This window comes from Cervus canadensis, chromosome 30 (genome assembly GCF_019320065.1).
Source record: "Cervus canadensis isolate Bull #8, Minnesota chromosome 30, ASM1932006v1, whole genome shotgun sequence".
NCBI lineage: Eukaryota > Metazoa > Chordata > Mammalia > Artiodactyla > Cervidae > Cervus > Cervus canadensis.
Window position 1 is genome coordinate 43320914 of NC_057415.1, and position 23791 is coordinate 43344704.

The window sequence follows — 23791 nt, forward strand, 5'->3', positions numbered from 1 at the left end:
GGTCTTCAGACCATCGGGCGCACCTCTGTGAAAGGGCGCGTCTTCAGGATCACGGACGTTCAAGCAGATGGCGGGACATTGAGGAGCTGCTGTCGTGACTGAAATCTTTCAGCTTGGTGGTCGAAAGCATCTTGCCCTGAGAATCAGTATAAACATCACGGAAAGCAGGTTAGCAAGAAGGTCAGAAATCTTACAGAATTCTTGACCCAGTAATTCCAGATGTCCCTCCCAAAATACCAAAACAATTGAAAATGCACTGGAATAAGTGAAACCAACCCCCAAAGTCCTAGTACAGAGGAAGTTGGAGCAGATGAAATAAAGGCACTTTATGGAACATCATGGTGTTACCAGAAATGACAGTTACAAATCCGCACTAATATGATGCTTGTGATAAAGTGAACGGTACAGAAAACAAAACGATAAAGAGGTTAAGAGGCAGCTGAGTGGCAACAAGCCTGGGTCAAATCGATGTGTGTTGGTGGTTCTCGTGGTCCCGCCAGCCCCTCAAGCCTGAGGGGTGGGGGGGGTCTGTCCAGTCCTGGTCTCCCCTTCAGCCACCAAGCAGCAAACCAAAGTGGGGGAACAACTAGTCCCTGGGAAGCCAAAGTGGGGGGCAGGGAGGCGGACCAGAAGCCAGGGTCCCTCTAGTGAGAATGGGGTGACGGGGGAGCAGCCCACACAGGTCCCCGGGCCTCTGGTCTGAAACCGCCCTCCTGGTGGATCTTGCCAGGCACGTACCAGCAGGGCAGGCTGCGACCACACTTTTCTCACCCCGGACCACAGAGTGATTTTTTAGAAAGTAAACAGCCGGAGTGAGGATTCCAGGGTGTTGGGGAGAAGAGGCTCGGAGGTCACCCCACATTTTGCACCACGTGCCCCCCACATGCCCCCAGGTCACCCCACACTCCTCCCCACATGCCCCCAGGTCACTCCACACTCCTCCCCACATGCCCCCAGGTCACCCCACATTCCGCACCATGCGCTCCGGGGTCACCCCACACTCCACACCACATGCCCCCCGCCCTGGGCAGTGAGGAGGCCTGGAAGGAGCGGATGTTCTGTGGGCCCAGGACTCCATTGGCAGCTCCCCATGAGCCCAGAGCAGCCTCCTGTCTCCTCCCGGGAGCCCTGTCCGCAGGAAGGAAGGGGGGATGTCCCTCCCCTGGGACCCTATCTCCAGGAGCAGAAGCCCTCAGTGAGCACGGAGCGTCTCGGCTCCCTGGGGCCTGGTCCCTGGGGCTCTCTCTGTGACCAGAGGCCCGGTGCAGTCACGGTCCGGGGACGGTCCGCTCCCTCCACGCTCAGCTCCGGCGCTGCGGACCTCTCAGCACAGCAGAGCAGGCGGGGGAGCCCCGGGCCCGGAGCAAGTTAAAAGGTCCATCGAGGAAAACAAATGAGATTCTCTGTCCTTTCTTCTTTTACGTTTGCACAGCTTTAGATCTAGAAGTTTCTTCCCAAAAGCCGGCGCACAGATTCTCTCCAAGTGATCAGACCAGGAGCCTGTTCCCTTCTGCGTGTGGCTCGGCCCTCCCAGCCCAGCTCTCCTGGGATGTAATCAGCGCGCATCTCCCTGTCTGCGGAAGGTGCGCAGTGTGACGGTGGGACACCTGCACCGTGAACCGGTCACGTTCCGCATTCGTCCCCTCACACAGACACAACGCAGAGAAAGGGCCAGAAAGAAGCAACAATCCTCTCTTTCCTCTGAGATGAGGGCTCGTGGGGCCCACGGTGTTCAGGCCCCACAGCAGCTTCAGCTCTGCCCCCGGTTCTGCGGCTGGCCCAGCACCTGCTCACCCTGTAACTGGGAGTTTGCACCTCCCTCTCATTACCTGGGTCGGGAAGATGCCCTGGAGAAGGAACGGGCTCTCCACTCCAGTATTCCTGGGCTTCCCTGGTGGCTCAGCTGGGAAAGAATCTGCCTGCAACGTGGGAGACCTGGGTTCGATCCCTGGGTTGGGAAGATCCCTGGAGAAGGGAAAGGCTACCCACTCCAGTATTCCTGGGCTTCCCAGTGGCTCAGAGGTTAAACCATCTCCCTGCAATGCGGGAGACCCGGGTTCGATCCCTGGGTTGGGAAGGTCCCTGGAGAAGGGAAAGGCTACCCACTCCAGTATTCTGGTCTGGAGAAATCCATGGACTGTATAGTCCCTGGGGTCGCAAGGAGTCAGACATGACTGAACGACTTTCACTTTCACCAAAATGCCCCAAAAGTTATTGCTCACTGTACAAATTGAACAGAAAGTAAAATCAACATGAAGATCAATTCCCACCAGAATCAATGCAGGTAAGGCAAGCCTGCCTGATATGATGAAGCCAACACATCCCAAGTCTTGGGGGCTCCTTTTTCGTGTCCGATGCAGCATCCTGTGCTAGGCCCTCTCAGATGGTCCCAAGGAGCTCTGGCTCACGTCCGGCCAAACGCTGTGATCTCCTCTTTATCTTTTTATCTCCTCTTTATCAGGGTAGAGTCATCTCCAGACTCGGATCTCAGCCTCAGTTCTGAATTTTCTTCTGACTTTCTCTTCCTTATCTACATGTTTGCTTTTTCTTCGTATGTAATATAAATACTCCTTAAGTTGCCTCAAAATTATTTTTTGAGTAAGGAAAGATTTTTGAGTTGAGCTCAGACATGGTAAAAGATTTGGAATGACAATCTAGTTGATTTTTTCTTTTTTCAGTTTAACAGAAGTAGGTTCCTGATTATAAAGGAGCAAGAAGGTAATAGATTATTTGACAAGGTAATAGATTATCAACAAGATGATCTAGAAAATAAGACATTAAAGTTGAAGAACAATTAATCAGTCGATCTAATAAAAAAATGGAAAACATTATTTGAGCCAGATTCAAGGATTATGACCTGAAGAGCACCTTGGAAAGCCCTGAGAACTGTTCCACCCACCAGAAATCAAGGGACAGTTACGCACGATTTTTGAGACAGAGGGCTCTACAGCAAATTAACAGTACATAGTGAGATCCAAATGTCATCATTGCGGTGGCTCACGTGACCTCTTCTGAGATTAACAAGTGCTGTCGGTAAAGAGTCGTCTTGCTGATGCTGGCAGAAGGCTGCTCTTTAGCTGAGTGGGTATTCCTGCTGATGTGGTGGTCTGGGTGATGCCTTATGCAGTAGAGGAGGCCAGAGGGCAGAGAAAACTTTTCATGCTTAACTTTTCCTTGTCTCGTCACAAAACCCGAGTTTCGTTTCACATCAATATTCACAGGTGTTACTGCTCCCTTACCCGCCGATGCAGACCCCCACTTGTCTCCCTGAGATCTCCCTTCCTCACCTGCTTTGTGTTCCACCTGCTGCCACACTGATGGGCAGCCAGACTTCCTGCTCCCGCCTTACGTCTCCAGGGCTGGAGGAGCTGGACCTCTGCAGTTCACTTGTGCTGGGAATCACATCTTATCATTTGCTGTACTGCCAAAAATATTTCTGGGAATCCAGTGAAGTGTTGATTCGAAAATGTTCTTAAATACTTTCGTCTTATCTGATAAAAGCTCGAAAGATTAGCTCATGGGCACATTTTTGAATTCTTTCTTTCCTGCAGAACAAGGGGGAGAATCCCTTTCACTTTCCAGAATGAGAGCATGTCTCCTGAGTCTGGATCTGAATCTCAGCCTGTCTCATCCTCATCCACGGATGGGCTCAGTGTCTTAGCTCCTCCCCACCCACCTGAGGCTGCGTCTCCCCCCGAGTCTGGTCCTGCCTTGGGCCAGGGTCCTTCACGTGCTACCGAATTGATTTGTGGGGACCCTGCTCAGGCCCCGGCCAGGCCACGGCTCCCTGCCTTGGCAGGAGACGTTCCTTTTCCATTCAGGCTGGAGCAGCCAAAACCAAAGTCGAGATCAACACAGAGCAGGCTTTATTCAGTGGCCAAAGAACAGAAAAGCAGGAACGAAGTTCACAGAGTAATTCTCGCCCAACCCGGAAAGGGCGGTTTAATTCTCAGGAGTAGAGAGGAGAAGCGACGCTGACGACAGGGAGGGAGGCATCGGGGCTTTTCCGAGGGAGCCGGCTGCCACCCCGCTTCATCCTTCTTCGGTCTGCATCCTCCCACGGCCCCTGGTAGGTTTGACATCTAGTGTCTAAAGTAGTAAAACCAGCTTTGAATGAGACTCGGACTCTGCTGGAGGTCAGACTTGTCACCATCGTGGTCCCTGCTGGTTCCATCTGGGTTTGTTTCATTGGTTTGTGTCTTCCACTCTTATCTCTGGACACTTTAATTCAGAGTTTTACGTTCACTCCTGCTGAAGGTGAGGGTTTCCAGGTTCTGAGCAAAGACCTGCAGGAGCTCTGGCGCTCACCCCCCGGCGCCAGACTGTGCCTGCAGGGCTGTGGACGGAATGCGCTGCTGCGTGGCAGCCTCTGCAGGTGGCCCCAGTGGTGAAGCACCCACCTACCAATGCAGGAAGGTGCCCTGGAGGAGGCAAGACAACCCGCTCCAGTGTTCTTGCAGAGAATCCCACAGACAGAGAAGCATGGACGGCTATAATCCATGGGGTCACAGAGTCAGACACGACTGAGCAACTAACGCTCGAATGAGCAGACCAACGATCCTGCAGCCGCCCAACTGCCATAGCCGCCTGGGAAAGTGAGTCCTGGGGGGACTCAGAGTGGGGACACAGGGGCTGCAGCCACCCCAGGGCAGAGGGGCTCAGGGCGAGTAAGCCCAGGACACCGGCCCCACAGCTGAGCTGCACATCAAGGGAGTGACGTCAGTGAGCTGACTCTTGCCTCTTCCCATTCATAGAAAGGGGCTAAATTCATTAACCTGAGATGTTTGGTTTTCTGTAATTAATAGTATCTTTTGATGCTCTGACCACCTGGTCTTTGTTGCAAAAGCTCCCATAGATCCTGGCTCCTCCCTCACCTCTTCAGAGCTCTCCCTGAGAGCCATCTGAGACTCACTCCCAGCAAGTCCTCAGCAAGTCAGCCCAGCAAAGCATCACTCTTAGCTCCCCCTGAGGGTGTCCTCATTCCGGGCTCCCTGGGGACTCACCATCGGGGTGCAAGGGCAGCTTCAGTGGCCGGCTGTCTGCATCACTGTTTATGATATGGCAGAAACGCTTTTTCATTCACAAGGGAAATCTCCATTTGTAAGGGGTCTCCTGTCTGAGCCAGGAGAGAAAGCTGATACCAAATCACCAGAGACTTAAGTCTGCATGACAACCGTATCTGTATCTGTTAATCATTCTGAGTCCCCTTCCTGCAACTGGCTTCCAAACACTCTTTCTCAGGCTTAACTGAAGATGGTGAAAGTGTTCATCGCTCAGCCGTGTTCGACTCTGTGACCACATGGCCTGTACCCCGCCAGGCTCCTCTGTCCATGGGAATCCTCCAGGCTAGAATACTGGAGTGGGTTGTCATGCCCTCCTCCAGGATCTTCCCCACCCACAGACTGAACCCGGGCCTTCTGCATTGCAGGTTGGACCCCCTACCATCTGAGCCACCCGGGAAGCCCAGCTGAAGACGGTACTTAGACCTGAATTCCAAGGCTTCTCTTTAAGGTGCTCCCCACCTGGGCGCCTCCCCTGTGTACAGGGTAAACTTTCGATTTCCTCTTGCTAATCAGTCATCTTACAAGGGGCCCCCAGCTGATAACCCAGGAGTGAAAACGGTCAGGACCCTGTGGGGTCCTCTCGGGTTCGAAACGTTTTCTGCGTTCCCCCGTTTGTCGCTGGAAAAAGGCTTCAGCCTCCCAGCCCTTCTCTTTGCTCCCAAGTGCAGATTCCAGCAGTAGCCAATCAGGGAAGGGAGGGGCGGCCGGGAAACAAAGGTGCAGCCTTTGGGGGGCAGAGTCCTGTCCCCCCAGGACTCACAGGGCCGGACATGCAGCACTGCTGCAGGGACCGAGGCCCCCGCCCCGGAGGACGGACTGCAGGCTGAGCCCAGGGTCCCGGGCACTGCCCTGATCTCCCACCACCCCCAGAAGGAAGGCACACACCCCGCACCCCCCATCCCACATCCTGCCCATAAAGCTGCCCCCTGAAGCCTACTGGGGAGTCTGGGTTTCCTGAGAAGAGCCGCCTGCTCCTCCGGCTCAGCCCCGCGGTAAACCTTCCTCTGCTCCAGGCTCAGACGTTCCGGCTGGCCCGGTCTCACATCGGGCGCAGAGCCTTCAGCAGGCGGGCAGCAGGAGGGCAGGAGCAGGCCCCGGCTTGGGAGGGGAGCCCAGGAAAGCAGTGCTGAAGGGACACCAGGGAAGCTCTGATGCTGGGAAAGATTGAAGGCAGGAGCAGAAGGGGACGACAGAGGATGAGACGGTTGGATGGCATCACCAACTCAATGGACATGAGTTTGAGTAAACTCCAGGAGGTGGTAATGGACAGGGAAGCCAGGGGTGCTGCAGTTCATGGGGTCGCAAAGAGTCGGACATGACTGAGAGACTGAACTGAACTGACCGAGGGAAGTTCTAGTCTCAGCCCGGCTCCTCACAGCAGACGCTGACCCTGTGGCGCTCTGCTAAGATTTCCTCAAGAAGACCCGAAAGCCGGCTGACGCGGGGAACGCTGGCTGACACCCTGCTCAGGACTCTGCGGGCGTCCAGGTCTGGGCCCCCCAGACGCCAATGGCAGCGCAGGAGCTCTCCCACCACCCCTGCCCTGCGCCCACTCGTGACATTCCTTCTGGAACATTCCTCAGGCGACTGGAGTTCCAGTCAGTGCAGGGAGGGGGAGGAGGCTTACCTGCCGCCGGGGGCTGGGGTGGTCAGCGAGTCCAGCCAGCCTCTGGAGTCTGCGCCAGGACAGCCCCAGGTGGGGAGTGCGGTGGAACCACAGGCTGAGCCCGCCTGCCGAAGACGACGACTTCCCGTTTCCCGTTCTTTCAGACGTCTGTCTCGGGCCTTTGTGCACGTGTGTGCACCTTCTTCACGGCGGCAGGGAGCCGCCGCCCTCTTGGCAGTTCCCCAGGACCTGAGAGCCCCCCTCTGGCTGTGACCCTCTGGACCCGGGCCTGCCGTCCAGCCCCCAGGCATGGGATGGGCCTGCGGCCAGCAGACCACGAGCTAGAGCAGGCAGAGAGCGCTCAGACAGTCTAAGCGGTGGGTCCCTGCCTTTGCCGTCTCTGGGAGGGTTGCCTGTGAGCCATCGCCTCGGGGCTCAAAGCCATGGAGGGCAGGAAGCAGGGTCCCTGACGTTGGCAGCTCTGAAGGCCGGCCTGTGAAATGGGCTGACTCCCGGCGGGGAGGCAGGGGAGGAGGCGCGGAAGTCAGGCGGGGGGAGAGCATGCACGGGGGTCCGGGGAGAAACACACGGGCCCCACCCCGTGGGACAGAGCGCATGAGTGCCTTCCTCGGGTGGGGAGGACACAGGCCTCAAGGGGCCTTTGTAAGAGAGACAGTCTGGGAGGCAGGGTGGGAGGGTGGCAGCTTGCGACAGTCCGTCTGGGTGCGGTCCTGTGACACCAGCCGTCCTGGGCGGTGAAACCCTTGGGGAGGGGTGCCCGGATGGTAGAGCTCCTGCTGGAGAACCTGCACCCAGTGCCACCAGGGCTGCAGGGGGCAAGCATCTCAGGAGAACACGGGAGCCCTGGAGGACACCGCCCTGGGGAACCCGGGCTCCAGGGCCAGGCCCACGGCTGTCTGACGGTCACCCTCAGAGCCACGCGGGCCCAGCTCCTAAGGGGCGGCCATAGTCCTATGGCCGAGCCCACTGGGGCTGTGTCGATTTCAGCCTAAAACGACTCTAAGCAGGTGTATTTAGTCATCTGCTCTGACTCAACGGATGTGAGTTTGAGCAGACTCCGGGAGACGGTGGAGGACAGGGAAGCCTGGCGTGCTGCAGTCTGTGGGGTTGGACACAACTTAATGACTAAATAACAACTCCTTTTCTTTTAAAATGTAAGAAAAGAGGCTCTAGCTGACATAAGGACAGCAGCTTTTCGACAAGTGGATGCAGGAAAGGAAGCCGTGTGGGTCACACTGAACACAGGCACTTGTCAACTGGGAGGGCTGTAACTGGGGACAAGCTGACCTCAGGCCCACTTTGCTGAGAAGCAGTCTTCTAGTTCAGGACAATAAAAGGACTCATGTGCACAGGGCTTTGCACGCGTTCCTGGGGTGGGGTGTCAGATGGCCCTGGAGCGGGGTCGGGGCCCAGCGTGGCCGACATCCTTGTCTGGGGTGAGGCCCAGAGCACAGGCGTGCAGGTCCGCGTGTCCGCCTGTGTCCCCCGGTCCTCCACAGACAGCCCTGCACTCTGGAGTCTCAGGCTTATCTGCAAATGTTTCTGGAGCGCAGAGCCCTGCCTGCTCCTGGGAGGGAGCCACACCTAAGCCGGCACAACCCCGCCCCCTTCATCCCCGCAGGGAGCTCCCTGTGAACCAGACCCCGGTCTGGGTCCTTCCCTTCCTTCAGCGGGGGCAGCCTGGGGCGGGGGGCGGCGTGGGGACAGGGCCCCGGGCTCATCACCACTCTGCATGGCTGTCTGTCCAGCGCCCAGTCCTACCCAGAGCTCAGGACGTGACCTGCTCTGAAACAGGCCCGTTGCAGACGTGGCCAGCATCAGGGGAGGGTGTCCCAGGCCCTAAGCCAGGGTGTCCCCGCGAGGACAGGGAGACGGGGATGAGGCCAGACCGGGGGAAGCACTCCTGGAGATGGGCCATGGACGGCTAGCGTGTGCGGCCCAGCACCAGGGACTGCAGAGAGGCAGGAAGGAGCGAACCTTGGTCTCTGGCCTCCAGGACTGTTGGGTCAGCCTTCTGCTGGCCACCATGACGCCCTGGAGCACCTCCCTGGAGCACCTCCCCTGGAGCACTTCCCCAGGAGCACCTCCCTGGAGCACCTCCCCCTGGAGCACCTCCCCTGGAGCACCTCCCCCCAGGGGCACCTCCCTGGAGCACCTCTCAGGAGCACCTCCCCAGGAGCACCTCTCCTGGGGCACCTCCCCTGGAGCACTTCCCTGGAGCACTTCCCCGGAGCACCTCCCCTGGAGCACTTCCACGCCCTCCCCGCTGGCTGCCAGCAAGTGGGTGGACGCAGGGCAGGAAGATGCCGGCGAGGCCCTGGGTGGGGGGCGGTCTCAGGCACAGCCAGGTTTTCCAGGGCTGACTCACCGTCTGGGAATGGCCCCCCGGCCTCCAGACCCGGGAAGCCTCCCCGCCAGGAGGACACTCGTCCCCGGGTGGGTGGGGGTGGGGGCTCCCACACCTCTCGCCGGGTCCTCAGCACTGCCTGTGAGTGTGAGACGGCCTCCTCCTCCAGTGACAGGCGGGAGCCCGGGGCTCCGAGAGGGCGAAGACAGTCGCCAGAGTCATGGAGCTGGGAGGCTGCCGCCCAGCCTGTCTTGTTCCAAACCGCACGCTCCCTTCCTCACAGACTCCTGAAGAGTGATGGGCAGACAGAAGGCAGGCTCGCCCCGGAAGTAGCAGGAAGTGCGGGCTGTCCCTGGGGGCCCCTTGGGCACACGGGTGTCTCCTCAGCACAGCCTGATGCTGGAGGGCCTCGGGGCGGGCGTGGGGGATGAGCAGGGAGAGACTGGCTGTCAGTCACCTCTGCCAGCTTGGGGCCGTGGCTGCGGGGGGCATCCAGAGGGCGGGCGTCCCCTGGATTGTGGGCCCCGCGGCCCTAGCGAGTCTCCAGAGAAGGCCAGCGGGCACCAGCGGGACACAGGCCGGGCCCAGTGACCTGCAGGAGGGGGCCCCCACCACCAGTCAGCCTGGCGGGGGTGATGCCGAGTCAGCATCCCATCCCCTCCCTTCTCGTCATGAGCGATGGGGCCTGGACAAGCTACCACGCTCTTCACAGAGCATCAGGTTTTGCATTTGCAAACTAGGGATACTCACTTCTCTTCGGGATGTCACCGAGCTTAGATACTAGAGTATGCGGACAGCAGTCACGTGCAGGCCCAGCCCTGAGCCGGCGCTCAGACAGCGGGAGGGTGGGCATCCCATCCTCACGGCAGAGTGACGCACTGCAGCACTCGGGGTGCTGCTCACAGAGCACAGAGCATTCCACGGGGACCCCGGTCTCTCGGAGTGCATGTCTAAGCAAGCGGCACAGTCACACCAGGAAGGAATGCTTACGTAGGACAGATAACAGGATCGAGGGCAGATAACGAGGTTGGGAAGTGGTCAGCGGAGAGAAATACAGTCACGTGGGCCTGGGCAACAGAAAACCTGGGGGGCTTTGATGGCCGCAGTGAACCAGGAGAACGTCAAGATCCTGGAGGTGTGAGGCCTCCCTGGGCCTCTAGAGGGCGGACGTGGGACACACGGCCCAGGAGGTGCAGAAGCAGAGACAGCCCAGTAGGTAAGAGTGTCCCTGCTGAACTGGGAGGAGGGGAGTCCGGGAGGCTAGGAGGACAGGCGGAGGGCGGGGGAGGGTAGAGTTCACACACTGCCGGAGCACGTTTCAGAGGCAGGCCAGGAGGCTGGAAATTCACGGGGCAGCGGATGCTGAGGCCATGAGGCAGAATCTCTTCTCCAGGAAACCTCAGTGGTTTCTACTCTAAAGACCTTCAACTGAGTGGATGAGGCTCCCCCACATTATGGAGGGAGCTCCTCTTTGCCCAGGCTCGCCATTGTCAATCTCATCTACAAAACACCTTCAGCACAACACTTGGACTCACGTTGATCAAACCACCAGGGCTGACAGCCCCGCCTGAGGGACACGTGTGAGCCCCAGCTGGTGCTGAACCAGACGGAGGGGCGGAGGACGAATGCTGCAGCGGATGCCTGCTCCCGGGGTGGTTGGAAAGCGGCCTTGACCCGCTGAAACCTAAGGGGCCCGGAGACTTTTGGCTTGGGGAGGGGCGGCAGGGTCAAAGCAGCAGCACATTCTCTGCCCACTGCAGGGAGGGGGCCAGCAGGCCCAGGCGGGGTCCTAGTGGGGGTCCAGGGCGATGGGCCGGGCCGGGACTGCTGGTGGTTATGGCGGGGAGGATGAAAGAACAGAAACTGACCGAGACACAAGGAACAACTGGAATCCACAGGGATTTTCAACTCACATGGGGGGGTGAGGACCTCCCGGGCGACTGCCGGGCTGGAGGGTCCGGTGAAACACTTTAGAGGATCTCATCAGAGATTCAGAAGAAAACAGGGACAGTGAGATTTGGGGTTTCTGACCTAAGTTTGAAATTCATGTGGGGCAATTAGACAGCGTTTGGGAAGGAGTGTGAAGCCCCGGGGGACTCGTGACTGTGAGCACGCAGGCCGCCTGGCTGACGTGTCTGGGCCCCTGGAGACTGGGAAGGCTGCTCCCAGTGGTTCTAGGCGCCCCAGCTTCCGGGGGGCCAGAGCCAGCCCCCAGCTCAGCTCCCCCATAGCCAGGCCCTGGGGACCACGGAGGGGCGGCAGTCTGCTGACACAGGCAAGCGCCCGCTGCCCCAGCCCCACAGCAGCCTGGGGAGACCACTTCTCTGCAGGTGGTCAGACCCGCCACGAGACAGTGGGGGTCGGAACAGACCCAGGCTCCTCTCCAACGCTGGGACGTGGTGACCGTGCAGCTTTGAACTGGACCTCCTCAGCTGTGACTGGACCCTCAGGAGTCAGGTGTTAGAAAAGAGCAGCCCGGGGCCAGGGCCCCCACCGTGTCTTCTGGGGGCTCCAGCAGCGCCCCCTGGGGAAGCCCAGTGGGTTCTTCCAGCCGTGGCCACAAGGGAGGAAACTAAAGCTCACGAGCGTCCACCTGGGCCAGCCCTGCACACAGACCTCTAGCCAAACGTCCAGGCTTCTCACCGTGCCCTGGGGTCCGCAGGGCAGGGCTGGGGCTAGCGCAGGGGGCGACAGGCGAGGAGGTGCGGGCGCTTAACAGGCCTCGTGGGCCCGGGCAGGGAGCCCGACCCCTGGCTCTGATCCTGCAGCTGCTTGTCTGGGGGCAGGTCTCCCAGAGACAGCCAGACAGAAACAGAGAGACGGAGAGAGACGAGGTGGAAGCAGGGGGCGAGAGAAAGGCGGAGAGGGGAGAGAGAGAGAAAGCTTGGAATCCTGCCTGGAACTTGCGAAGTCCTCTAACAGTGTTTTCTGAAACAACAAAAGCTCCTATTGCACACGTGTGGCAACGGCCGCTAGGCGAGGCCCCAGACCGTGAGCGCGGACCTGGGACTGGACCCCGGGGGCCCAACCTGTCTTCTGCAGCTGGGACCGCCCCGCCGCCGCGCTCCGGGCCGGAGGTCCTCGCCCCGCCCCGGCCCTCGGGGAGGTGGGGGCGGGAAGGGCGGAGCCGCGCGCATGTGCACAGCTGGCGCCCCCCGCCCCCGGCGCACAGCTGGGACGTGGGCCGCGCCTGGGCGGCGGGCGGGCGCAGTCCGGAGCCGGCGGTGGACGCGCCGGGCCCCTCGCTGTCGGTCCGCGCGCCCGAGCGCCCCGAGCGCCGTGGGTCATGGCCGTGCGCGCCGCGCGCCCCTGCCTGCTGGCGCTCGTGCTGTGCTGGTGCTGGGGGGCGCTGGCCGAGGTCGCCCCCAGGCCGACCAACGGGTGTCCGAGCCGCTGCCTCTGCTTCCGCACCACGGTGCGCTGCATGCATCTGCTGCTGGAGGCCGTGCCCGCCGTGGCGCCGCAGACCTCCATCCTGTGAGTGCGGCGGGGCGCGGGGCGCCGGGGGCAGGGCCCCGGGAACCTGGGCGCGCCGGGCGGCCGGGGACCGGGTCGTGCGGCGGGGAGCGGGGCGCCGGGGGCAGGGCTCCGGGAATCTGGGCGCGCCGGGCGGCCGGGGATCGTGCGGCGGGGCCTTTGTCCTCCGTGGCCGGACGGGGGGCGGACCTGAGCGCAGCGCGCGCCGCCTCCGGAGCCGCCTTTGTTTGGAACTCGGAGTCCCCGCGGGCCGGGGGAGTCGTCGGGGCCGCCGGGGAAAGCCCCCGCCCCGCCAGCCTTGCTGCTCGCCCGCTCCTCCCCCGCCCCGCTCGGGCCCCTTCCTCCCAGAGCCCGGCGCCCCCCTCTCCCGCGTTCCTTTCCCCTCCCCCTCTCCTCCGACTCGGCGCTTCCCCCTCCTGCCCAGGGCGCCGTACCCCGGTCCGGGCTCCGGGGGGCCCTCCTGGCGCCCCCTCTCTGACCCGCGTCCGGCGGGGCGCGGAGAGCCTCCGGCCCGGGCCCGGGTGGACGCACGGCTCTCTCGGGCTCCCCTGCGCCGCGTTCCGGGAGGGGCCGCGCTCCGAGTGCGGGAAGGCGCGGGCGGAGCCGGGTTCCAAGCGGGTGTGCGCTCGGGGCCCGTCCCCGCCCTCGTCTCCAGCTGCTGCGCCGCGGCCGGGCCATGGGGACCCGGCGCTCCAGTTGGCACCGCGCGCCCACCCCCGCGCTCCCCTGGGGATCCCGCCCGCGATGCCGCTGAGTCGCCGGAGGCCTGTTCGGATGCACCCCTGATTAGAAAGTTTCAAACTCGGAAAAGGCAGTCGGCGATCCAGGCGCCGACTGCGCTCGGCGGCCCACAGCCGCCCTTCTGGATGCCAAAAATAGTTTCCACTCTTCTCTGAGCCCGAGTGCTTCTGGCACTGCCGAAGCGCCTGCAAAAGTTGTAAAGTTTGGGGTGAACTATTCAGGAAGTGGGCGGTCAATGTTCTTTTAAAACCAAGTAGGTGGACTCTACTCGTGGTCGCCCGCCTGCCGGCCCTTCCTCGGGGTCCGCGGTAGGACTCACCCCCGGCCTGGAAGCCCTTTCCCCGGCTGCTCCCCCGGCCGCCCTCCGAGGACCGGGCCGGCACACAGCAGGCGTCGCCACAGGCCGACTGAGGGGTTTCTGGAGGCCGTGATTTAACTCTTCGGTGAGTCAGTGGGGAAAACGCGGACCCTGAAGCCGTTTTTCACGTGTCGCCAGAATCAAATGCATGTACTGTGCTTTGCCCTCACGTTTTTAAAAAGGACAGTGTTTTAAAATATGACTGTGGTAGAGCCAAAACGGGCTCACCAGCCTCCCGCAGGCGGTGAGATCTCCACAGAACCTCCCGGAGTTTCATAAGACAGCTGAGGGTGGGCAGAGCGGGCAACATAATGGGTGACCCTGGCGAGAATTCCAGAAATGCTTCTTTTCCATATGCTCTCAGAGATGCCGAGAAACGACCTCACGTGGTCCCATGGGTTCTGTGAGGAGGCGGGGGTGCCCAGTTTACCAGGTCCTTGAGAACCACGAGGGTTGTCGCTGGTGTGAAAGTGAAGTCACTCAGTCGTGTCTGACTCTCTGCCACCCCATGGACCGTAGCCCACCAGGCTCCTCCGTCCATGCAGTTTTCCAGGCAAGAGTACTGGAGTGGGTTGTCAATTCTTTCCATCTTCCTGACCCAGGGATTGAACCCTGGTCTCCTGCATTACAGGCAGATGCTTTACTGTCTGAGCCACCGGGAAATCCTAAATTGGGCTTCCCTTGTGGCTCAGCTGGTAAAGAATTTATCCACAATGTGGGAGACCCAGGTTTTATCCCTGGGTTGGGAAGACCCCCTGGAGAAGGGAAAGGCTACCCACTCCAGTATTCTTGGGCTTCCCTTGTAGCTCAGCTGGTAAAGAATCTGCCTGCAATGTGGGAGACCTGGATTTTATCTCTGGGTTGGGAAGATCCCCTGGAGAAGGGAAAGGCTACCCACTCCTGTATTTGGCCTGGAGAATTGTGGTGTGAACACACACCTATCTTACAGCTGTGTAGACACAGGCACCTGGGGAGGAGGCTCCCATCGGTGCCAGTATAGACTCAGGACGGGTAAAACTGAGTCCTCTGTGAGGGGTTCTGCTGGGGGTCCGGGACTGGGAGTCCAGAGGGAGACAGTGGTGGTGGGTGGGGCCTCATGGAGGAGCCAGTCCCGGCGGGAAGGCCCGCTGGCGAGGGGTGTTGCTCTGGGGTCTGGGGTCCAGTCTGGAGCCTTCTTGGGGGCTGCTTGTTGGGATGTGGTCCCCGGCTCTGCCAGTGGAGAGGTAGTCCATGTTCACTCTGAGCTCCTCTCCCAGAGCTCTGCCCGCCTGCAGCTGCTGTTCTTCTGCATCCAAAGTATGATGTGGGAGCAATCAGGGACTGAAAGAATGTGAGGGTAAGGGGAGACTTTGGCCCCGGAGTCCATTGGCCGGTCCGGGCATCACTTATCCCTTTGCTTTCAGGACTCTCCCCTCTCCCCCCTCCCCTCGGCCCCCCAGAAAGACTGAATGGGAATCACCAGGAGCATCAGACTTGTCCCCCATCATGGTGTCTCAGGGGTGTGCCCACGTGGGGCCCGAGAGAGGATCATTCTGCTTCGTGGTCGGGGCTTAGAAATCCTGGTCTGAGAGCAGGCCCTGGTCCAAAGCATGTGATTCTAGTTTGACCCGGAACCGTAGAAGTGGGGTCCTGGCCACTCTGCCGGCTGGGGTCCCTGCGATCTGGCGCTGCAGCATTTCGGAGCCCTTCAGCATGGGGTGTCGTATGCTCAGCTCAACTGTTGTAGAGTTAAGTGTTTAACTTGAGTATTTCACTCTGCTCAGCACGGCAGTAGAAGTTCATCATGGTGAGGATTAAACAGCTGGTGATAAAACACGCGCGGAGGCATCCTCACTCTGCCCGCTTTGTCCTCCCCTCGGCCTGGGCCTTTGGGGGCGTCTCCTTCTATACTTGCTGCCTCACGAGTCACCCTCTGCCCCTCACCCTCATTCTGATCTTTCCTTGTCGCCTCGTCTGTGAGGTCGTGGGAATCACCCCCATCCCTCAGTCCAGGCCGCTCCAAAGCCACCGTCCACGTGACAGGAAGCCCTGGTGTTGGAGGGGGCCTGGGGACGTGGACTGGGCGGCCCGGGGGAGTGCGGCCCGACCCACAGCAGGCAGGGGGCTGGCAAGAGCGCTTCCCTGGGGTCAGGCTGCTGGCCAAACAGCTTCTGACGGCCTCTGTGTCTGGGCCCGAGCCGCGTTCCAGCCCCCACCTCGTGGGATCCTTGGTCCATGGGGGCACCAGGGAGGGAGGCCCTGTGGGCCTGTGATAAGGGTGAGCGCTCAGATGTGCCTGGCCAGGGCGACGGCAAGGGGCCGGCCCTGGACGCTGTCACCTCTGCTGGCCTGAGGCAGGGGTAGCCATGGTCTGCGCCTTCTCCACAGTCGGAGAAGGTCCTGGTGCGGCCCCTGGCGTGGGTGGGGCCCCTGCCTTCCTGTTGGCCCTGCACTGGACCTGGCTGATGGGAGAACCCAGCTTCTCACGAGCTCCCCTGTGCAGGGCGCTGAGGTCTCTGCCAACAGGTGGCAGGCGGGAGGCAGGAAGGGGTGGTCCCGTGGGGGTCCCGTCAGGTCAGGAGGGGCTGGGGGCCTCCAGCAGGGAACTGCTCATCTGCCCTGTCTCCTGGTCTCCTGTCTTCCTGGGGCTCGGGGAGTTCCCTCTCTCTCTGCTGACCTGGGGATGCACTTGGCCCCGGGCTGGGCTGGCCTCTCCTCCCCGGGGGGTGGGTGATGGGCCCGGTCAGCAGATGTGAGCAGCCGTGACTGGGGCCGCGGTTCCTGCAGGACACCCGTGCCAGCCGGGACCTTGACTGTAGCTGGAGGCTCACCTGAAACGGATTTCTGCTTTAGACAGCCTGCTGGGAGGAAGTCAAAAGCTTTTATTAATGCAGTTCAAATGCGTTTCAAAAGCACCGTAGGAACATGTTTTAAGTATGTGCATGCTGGTGGTTTATTTTTCCAAAATGGTGGCGGACCAAGTACCTCCTCCCACCACTAACAGCCCTGCGGTATCCGGAGCCCTCAGCTCCACGGACGTCCAGCCCGCTGTGGGCAGACAGGAGACCTCGGGCACCGAGGAAGCTTCCAGGGCACTGGAGACACCGCCGGTTGGGAGCAGGACCTGGGTCCCTGCTAAGTTGGGACACAACTTATCTTTGGCAGATGCACCTTGGGAAGCTGCAGCAGGCTGGCCCTAGGAAGACCCCTCCTTCGTGCCGTTAATGAGTCAGGAAATAGTTGTAAAAAGACAGCACTGCACAGGCTGCTGACCCTGGCGCAGAGGCAGCTCTGGCCTCGTCCAGGTTCAAGACGCCAAGACTCACGGCTTTCTGCCCCCTGCGCTCCTGGGCCCCCCACTCCGTCCCATGACTCAGCCTCTCTGCCTGGCGACACCCTGGCCTCCTCTCCGATGGCCTCAGTGCAGGGGACGAGCCTTGCTCACAGCAGAGGCCTGGGGACTGTGCCAACACATGCGTGTGTGCCCCTGGACCCCCACGGTGGCAGGCGGGGCCCAGGAAGGCTCTGCTCTGCCCGGCAACGCCAGGGCTGGGGGAGGGGGGCTCCCTGCCTGGGGAACGCGGGCCTCTTGTTCAAGAGACGGCCGGCCGCACAGAGCCTCTGCCCACACATTCCAGGTGACAAGTTCAAGTGTCAGCAGAACAAACACAGGATCCCCGTCTCCGGAGCTGCTTCTCATCAGGTTGAAAAACTGGGTGAAAGTTGGAAGGCCCTCGCCCATGTGCTAATTCCCACTGGCCAGGCGGGCTCTTCCGGGCACTGTTCACAGGAAGACACTGCGGTGGACGCCGTGGTGAAGGCCTGGGGGCAGAGCTAGCGGGTCACCCCCAGCTCGAATCGGGCCTGGTCCCCCTGCTCCCCCCCGCCGTGTGCTCCTGGGGAGGCGCTGGGGCATCCAGCGCCCGGCCTGTGAGGTCTCGTCCAGGTTTAAAGAGTATTTTCATCGTGACAGTTTCATATATTTCAGAGGACACAAGAAAATGCAATTTGTTTACAAATGCAATTTGGGGTGAATTCCATCTAAAAGCAATGGGACATCACTGAATTTGATGCTTAAGCAGTCACTTTGGGCTTCCCATGTGTTACTGTGTGTCTCTGCGGGCTGACTGCTCCCTGGGATCCCCCTTGGACTTGAACTGGTAACAGCATACCGTTTGTCGCCTGTCAGTGGGGAGAGAATGCTTTTGTGTTTAAAACAGCATGGTCACTAACTTACGACCTTTCTAAACTCGTAAGTCCAGAGCTTCATGTTTTCTTTTGTCGTTGTTCAGTCTCTCAGTCGTGTCTGACTCTTTGTGACCCCATAGACTGCAGCACGCCAGTCCATCGAGTCGGTGATGCCATCCAGCCATCTCATCCTCTGTTGCCCTCTTCTCCTCTTGCCCTCAATCTTTCCCAGCACCCAAGAACTTTTCATAGGAGTCAGCTCTTCGCATCAGGTGGCCAAAGTATTGGAGCTTCAGCTTCAGCATTAGTCCCTCCAAAGAATATTCAGGGTTGATTTGCTTTAGGATTGATTGGTTTGATCTCTTTGCTGTTCAAGGGACTCTGAAGAATCTTCTCCAACACCACAGTTGGAAAACAATTCTTCAGCACTCAGCTTTCTTTATGATCCAACTCTCACATCCGTACACGACTACTGGAAAACCATGGCTCTGACTCGACGAACCTTTGTTGGCAAAGTGGTGTCTCTGCCTTTTAATATTTAATTTGATTTAATTTAATATTTTCTTTATTTGGAGTTAATTTTGAAAGACAGAGATCACACTTGTCCGTCTCTTGGTCAGATGCCACCAGTCCACACACAACACAGGGAAACCCCGAGTTGGCTCAGTCCAACAGTTACTCGTGTGACTGAATCAAAACCGGCAAAGTTTAGGTAAGAATGCGCCAGTTGTTTCAGGACTTAATTCTCGGCTCCCCTTCCTGGCTTGGACACAGGGTCAGTTAAACTCGCAGATTTGATTAGTTCCTTTATTCCAGACACTGTTGCCTTTTCCCCTTGCTTCTCAGCTCCCTCAGGGGTAGGGAGGAGGAGACGCCGACCCGAAGAAGTTTCCCTGAAGATCCTGGGTGGACACTGTGTCCCCAGGCTCTCCTTGCCCTTGCCTGGTGTCCTTCAGACGCCTGTGCTGAGGGGGGCTTGTCCGACCCGGTGGCCGCTGGGTGACCAGCTCCGTAAGGAGAGGGGTGGCGTCTGGATGCGCAGCCATGGGGGAGCCAGGACCAGGTTGCGGGGTGTGGGACCTGGCTGCTGTCCCCCAGCCCGCGGAGCCTGGAGGCGCACGGGCAGTCCTCTGGCTCACTGGTCGGGCCGGCGGTGGAAGCTCAGCCAGTGACGATGGCCCCCTTTCTGACCTCGGGGTCAGTGGGTGCGTTTTCACTGGGAAAGTGAAAAGCCTCCTGGAGATCCAGCCGGCAGGAAAGCTGCCGCTCGGGCGGGGGTCTGCACCCGGTGAGCACGCGTGCCGGCGCCGTGCAGCCATCGCCACAATCAGGATGACGAGCCTCCGTGCCCCCCGCGCCTCCTGGCAGCTGGCCCCCCGCGTTCTGCCTCACTGGACATGCCTGCGTCTGTTCACCGGGGACTCGGGCTTTGTTTTCCTTTCCTGGAATGTCTTTGTCTGGTTTGCTTATCGCAGAGGGAGTGTGGGGCGCGGCCTCCCGTCCGGCTCTGGGGAGAGCTCGGGTGGGTGGACACGGCTCAGCGGTGCTTAAACGTCTGGTCCTGCTTCCCCGGGAAGCCCCCGGCTGCGCTCGCCGTGGCTTTGGGGGAGGGTTTTAAACCGTGACTTCAGATTCTTCAGTAATCACAGCCCTGTCAGGGCTGTCCCTTCCCCGGTGAGCCTGGGGAGCAGGGAGCTTGGCCACGTCACACAGGAAAGTTGGCGCTTGTTATCCTCTCAACACCGAGGGTCTGTAGGGATCAGGTCTCTCGTTCCCAAAGTCAGAAGCGTGTTTTTTTCCTGATCAACCTGCCTAGAGGTTTTTCAGTTTCATTGATCTTTGCCAGAACCCAGCTTTTGGACTCACTGGTTTTTCTCTTTGGATTTTCTGTTCTCTGTTTCACTGCCCTCTGCTCTGGTTTTATCGTCTGCACGCTCGAAGCCCAGGGTTCCTGGTGTCCGTCCCTGGAGCTCAGCGTCCTGGCGTCCGGCTTCTCCCCAGACACGCGCACCTGCTCTCTTGGGCAGTGACATGGGGCAGTTCTGGGCTCGCCTCCTGTGTTCGCTCCGTCGGGACCCTGTCCGTTGCTGACCGACATACGGTATCTTAAAAGTAGTTGTTTCATGTATTCTGTCAGCGTTTTGGCTGTTTCAGACAATAAGTCTGGGCCCTGTTCGCCCACCTTTTTCAGAGCTCCCCATTGTTTTTTGTAATTTTGTAAAAACCTTCATTAAAGTAATCAGATAATGCATTCACAGGCCTGAGTCTAAAGTTTATACAACTGAGAATCGCTCAACCCGGCTCCCTCTCTCCCTGTGGGTGCTGTCGTGCTGGGCGGGGCTCCAGCCGGGCGGCGATGAGCGGGCGCAGGATCTCAGGGGATTAAAGCAATGCAACTCCTGCCTCCCTCACGTGGCCTCTGTCACTGGGGACTCAGCTCCAGCCCAGGGTCTGCAGACCCCGCCCGTGGACAGTGGCTTGGGGTATCCATCCACCCATCTAGCTGATAGGCAGACTTGCATAGTTGTGACTCAACAGTACCTTTCCTGTCTGGCCCTTTAAGGTAGCAGCGCTCTACCAGCGACCGGGGGTAGACAGGGGGGAAGGAAGCAGGCGATGAAGGTGAGGGGCCAGGGCAGCGAGTGCCCTCCGGGCTCATCACGGGGCCCCATGTTGCCCAGCGGGCGCTGGGTGCCCTCCGCACCTGGTGCATGAGCTCTGGGGCTGCTGCTCAGGGCCTCTGTGCCCGGGACGGGACCCAGCCTTGGGGCACCTCCCGCTTCCCTCGAGCCTGGGCTGGACGGCGGTTTCTCCTCTCGGCACGGTGCCTCACGGGGGACCCCTGGCTCCCCATTGGGGAACAGAGAGGCTGCCATTCGTGACCTCGGTGTCTGATGCTTCCTGCTCTGTCCCCCTTGGCTTAGACCCCGCTGTGGGCTGTAATGGACACCATCACGGGTTAATAGAAGTGGTGGTCGTTCAGCCGTTCAGTCCTTTCCGACTCTTTGCGACCCCACAGGTTACAGCGCGCCAGGCTTCCCTGTCCTTCACCACCTTCCAGAGTTTGCTTAAATTTGTGTCCACTCAGTCGGTGATGCCATCCAACCATCTCATCCTCTGTCGTCCCCTTCTCCTCCCGCTCTCAAGCTTTGCCAGCATCAGGGTCTTTTCCAGTGAGTCAGGTCTTCGCATCAGGTGGTTAAAAGCGCACGTCTCCTTCTTCTGACAGGGGTTTTGCCCGTCTCTAAGATGCCCCGTGTAATCATCGTGGCAGGTGGTGAGCAGCCTCAGCGCTGTGACCCGTAGATCACGGCTGGGTTGGAAGCCAAGTGCTCAACCCAGGGCTTCCTCGCAGGACGAGGCAGCGGTTGGTGTGGGTCCTGAGCAGTTCCAGGAGCAAATGGAGAGGCGGTGAGGGGCGGATGGGTGCACAGGGGGGCTACCCCAGGCTCAGGCTGGACCCTCCACGTCTGGGCTCCAGGAGCCAGCCGTGCTTCTGAGGTTCTTGCCCAGGATGTCAGTGGCATCTCCCACCACCAGGCGTCAATCTGACAGGGCCCATGGTGCGCCCTGCCCTCTGCCCGGAGGCCCCCTCCTCCACAGCCGTGTGTGAGCGGTCGGGGTCCTTGGAAGCTTGCTGGCCGCCTTCTCAGGCCCTGCAGCTGCCGTCCTTGCGGGTGGAAGTTGGCCGGAGGCACAGTGGTTACCAGCCGCGTTGGGGGTACCCTGTCTCCCCAGGAGGCGACAACAAGTGTTGTGAAAGCTGCCCTCACCCATCCTGTTTACTTTTCCTAGGTGCTTTTAAATATTTTTATGTAAGCTGTACATGTTCATAGTAGAAAAATGTGAACATACAGACAGAAACACCAAAATAAGTGACTCACATTTCTATTATTGGAGGGACGCATTAGCCCGTTGGGCTCCCTTCAGATACCCAAGCAGTCGTGTGAGTGTACACGGACAGGAAGTCACGGGGGTGTCTGTGCGTCCGTCCGCCAGCTGTGTTCTGTGAATCATCTGTCGTCTGTGCGTCTATGGACCTGTCCCTCTGTCTCCATAACTGCCCGTCTCTCCATCTGCGTATCAGCCTCTGCGTCTGCTCACCTGCCTGCTCTTCTGTTTGCCAACATCAGATGGGGATCTGTGTCCCACTTTCCACGCCCACTGCACGTGGTGGCCCTGTGTCCGCAGTAATTAGAGGTCTGCACCGTCCTTGTTAATGGCCACGCAGTATTTATTTTTTGGAATTGCCAACTTTATTGAATCAAACTCCTTCTGCGGGTCATTTCTTTGTTTCCACTCTTCTGTTGCTGCGCTCCTGCCTCAGAAGGTCTCTGCGCCTCGTGGGTTATCACCCTGCTGACTTCAGGCACGTGTGTAATCTGCTGACTTCCGGGCACGTGCGTAATCTGCTGTCTTCGGGGCACGCGCATAATCTGCTGACTTCAGGCACGTGTGTAATCAGCTGACTTCCGGGCACGCGCGTAATCTGCTGACTTCGGGGCACGCGTGTAATCGCTGACTTCTGGGCACGCGCGTAATCTGCTGACTTCAGGGCACGCACGTAATCTGCTGACTTCCGGGCACGCACGTAATCTGCTGACTTCGGGACACGCGCGTAATCTGCTGACTTCCGGGCACGTGCGTAGTCTGATGACTCCGGGACACGCGCGTAATCTGCTGACTTCGGGGCACGCGCGTAGTCTGATGACTCCGGGACACGTGCGTAATCTGCTGACTTCGGGACACGCGCGTAATCTGCTGACTTCGGGACAGGCGCGTAGTCTGCTGACTTCTGGGCACGCGCGTAATCTGCTGACTTCGGGACACGCGCGTAATCTGCTGACTTCGGGGCACGCGCGTAGTCTGCTGACTTCTGGGCACGTGCGTAGTCTGATGACTTCAGAGCACGTGTGTAATCTGATGACTTCGAAGCACGTGTGTAATCTGCTGACTTCCGGGCACGTGCGTAATCTGATGACTTTGGGGCACGTGTGTAATCTGCAGGCCTCGTGGGTTATCTCCCTGCTGCCTTTGGGGCACGTATGTAACCTGCTTGGTCTGCGTCAGGGACAGGTCTGCAAGTCGGGGGCTTCTCCTGCTCCAGCTCCTCCCTGCACACAGTCCATGTTTCTGCGAGGACAGGTGTCCCTTGTTTGCTCCACGGCTCATCTCCCACTGAACCAACGAGCTTACGTCAGGCCGAGCACGTGTCTGTGGGGGGAGGAGGCTCCTGTGGCACCTGGCGGGGAGCGTGGTCTCCAGGGTGCCTCTCACACTGACCTTGGGGACGCGGTGCGTGCACGTGTGTCTCCTCGCTTGTAGCCCTGCTTTGACGACCATCACTGGTTCCCTCTGTGGAGGCTTTGGTCTCAGCAATCCCGAAAGCCGCACCCTTCCCTGGGCTCCCTGTCTCATGGTGGGTCTCAGCTGCCCCTGGCTGTGGCCCATCTCCTGCGGGGTGTGAGGTCTCTGGCCCGGGGCTGAGCATTCCTACTTGGCTGTTGGTCACCTCAGGGCCCTGAGACATGTGGAGGGAGGAGCTGGGAGAGTTTAAGGTTGATTCTCGTCCTTCTTGGAATTGTGAGAATTAGCTACCAGGAAACCTTGCTCCGGCAGATGCAGAATCAGGGTCCAGCCAGGCCCTGGTCGCAGCATAGTCACCACTTGATCCGTGGTTTTGTGAGCTTCCTTTTACAGATGCCTGTTCAGCATCTGTTGACTCATCACCAGGAATGGGGCTCAGGGCTTGTGCCTGGAGGAGGCTTATCCCCCACATGGTGTTTCTCTGTGACCGGATGTCCTTCAGCAATACGACAGGGGAGGTTTTAAACAGCAGAGTCACCAACAAAGGGCACAAAAATGCAAGCAATGCGGCACCAAATAGACCCTGAAGAGGACACTAGCTCACATGTCTCATCTCTGAGCTCCCTGACGACAGACATACCATGAGGACCGGTGGGCGCGCAGGTGGACTTCAGCAAGTGGCGACCTTCTCAAGGCAGGAGCCT

General features: G+C 59.6%; 1 protein-coding gene across 3 annotated transcripts in view; it reads left to right on the forward strand.

Moving 5' to 3' along the window:
• The first annotated feature begins 12201 nt into the window (after positions 1-12201).
• Positions 12202-23791, forward strand: part of PXDN (peroxidasin) — a 65050-nt gene continuing 53460 nt past the window's right edge. For all 3 annotated transcript variants that reach the window (XR_006266592.1, XM_043452966.1, XM_043452967.1), the window contains exon 1: positions 12202-12514. Coding sequence is in view for 2 of the 3 variants with exons in the window: in XM_043452966.1 (XP_043308901.1) it covers positions 12324-12514 (191 nt within the window). In the remaining variant the exon portion in view is untranslated. The remainder of the gene's footprint in view (positions 12515-23791) is intronic.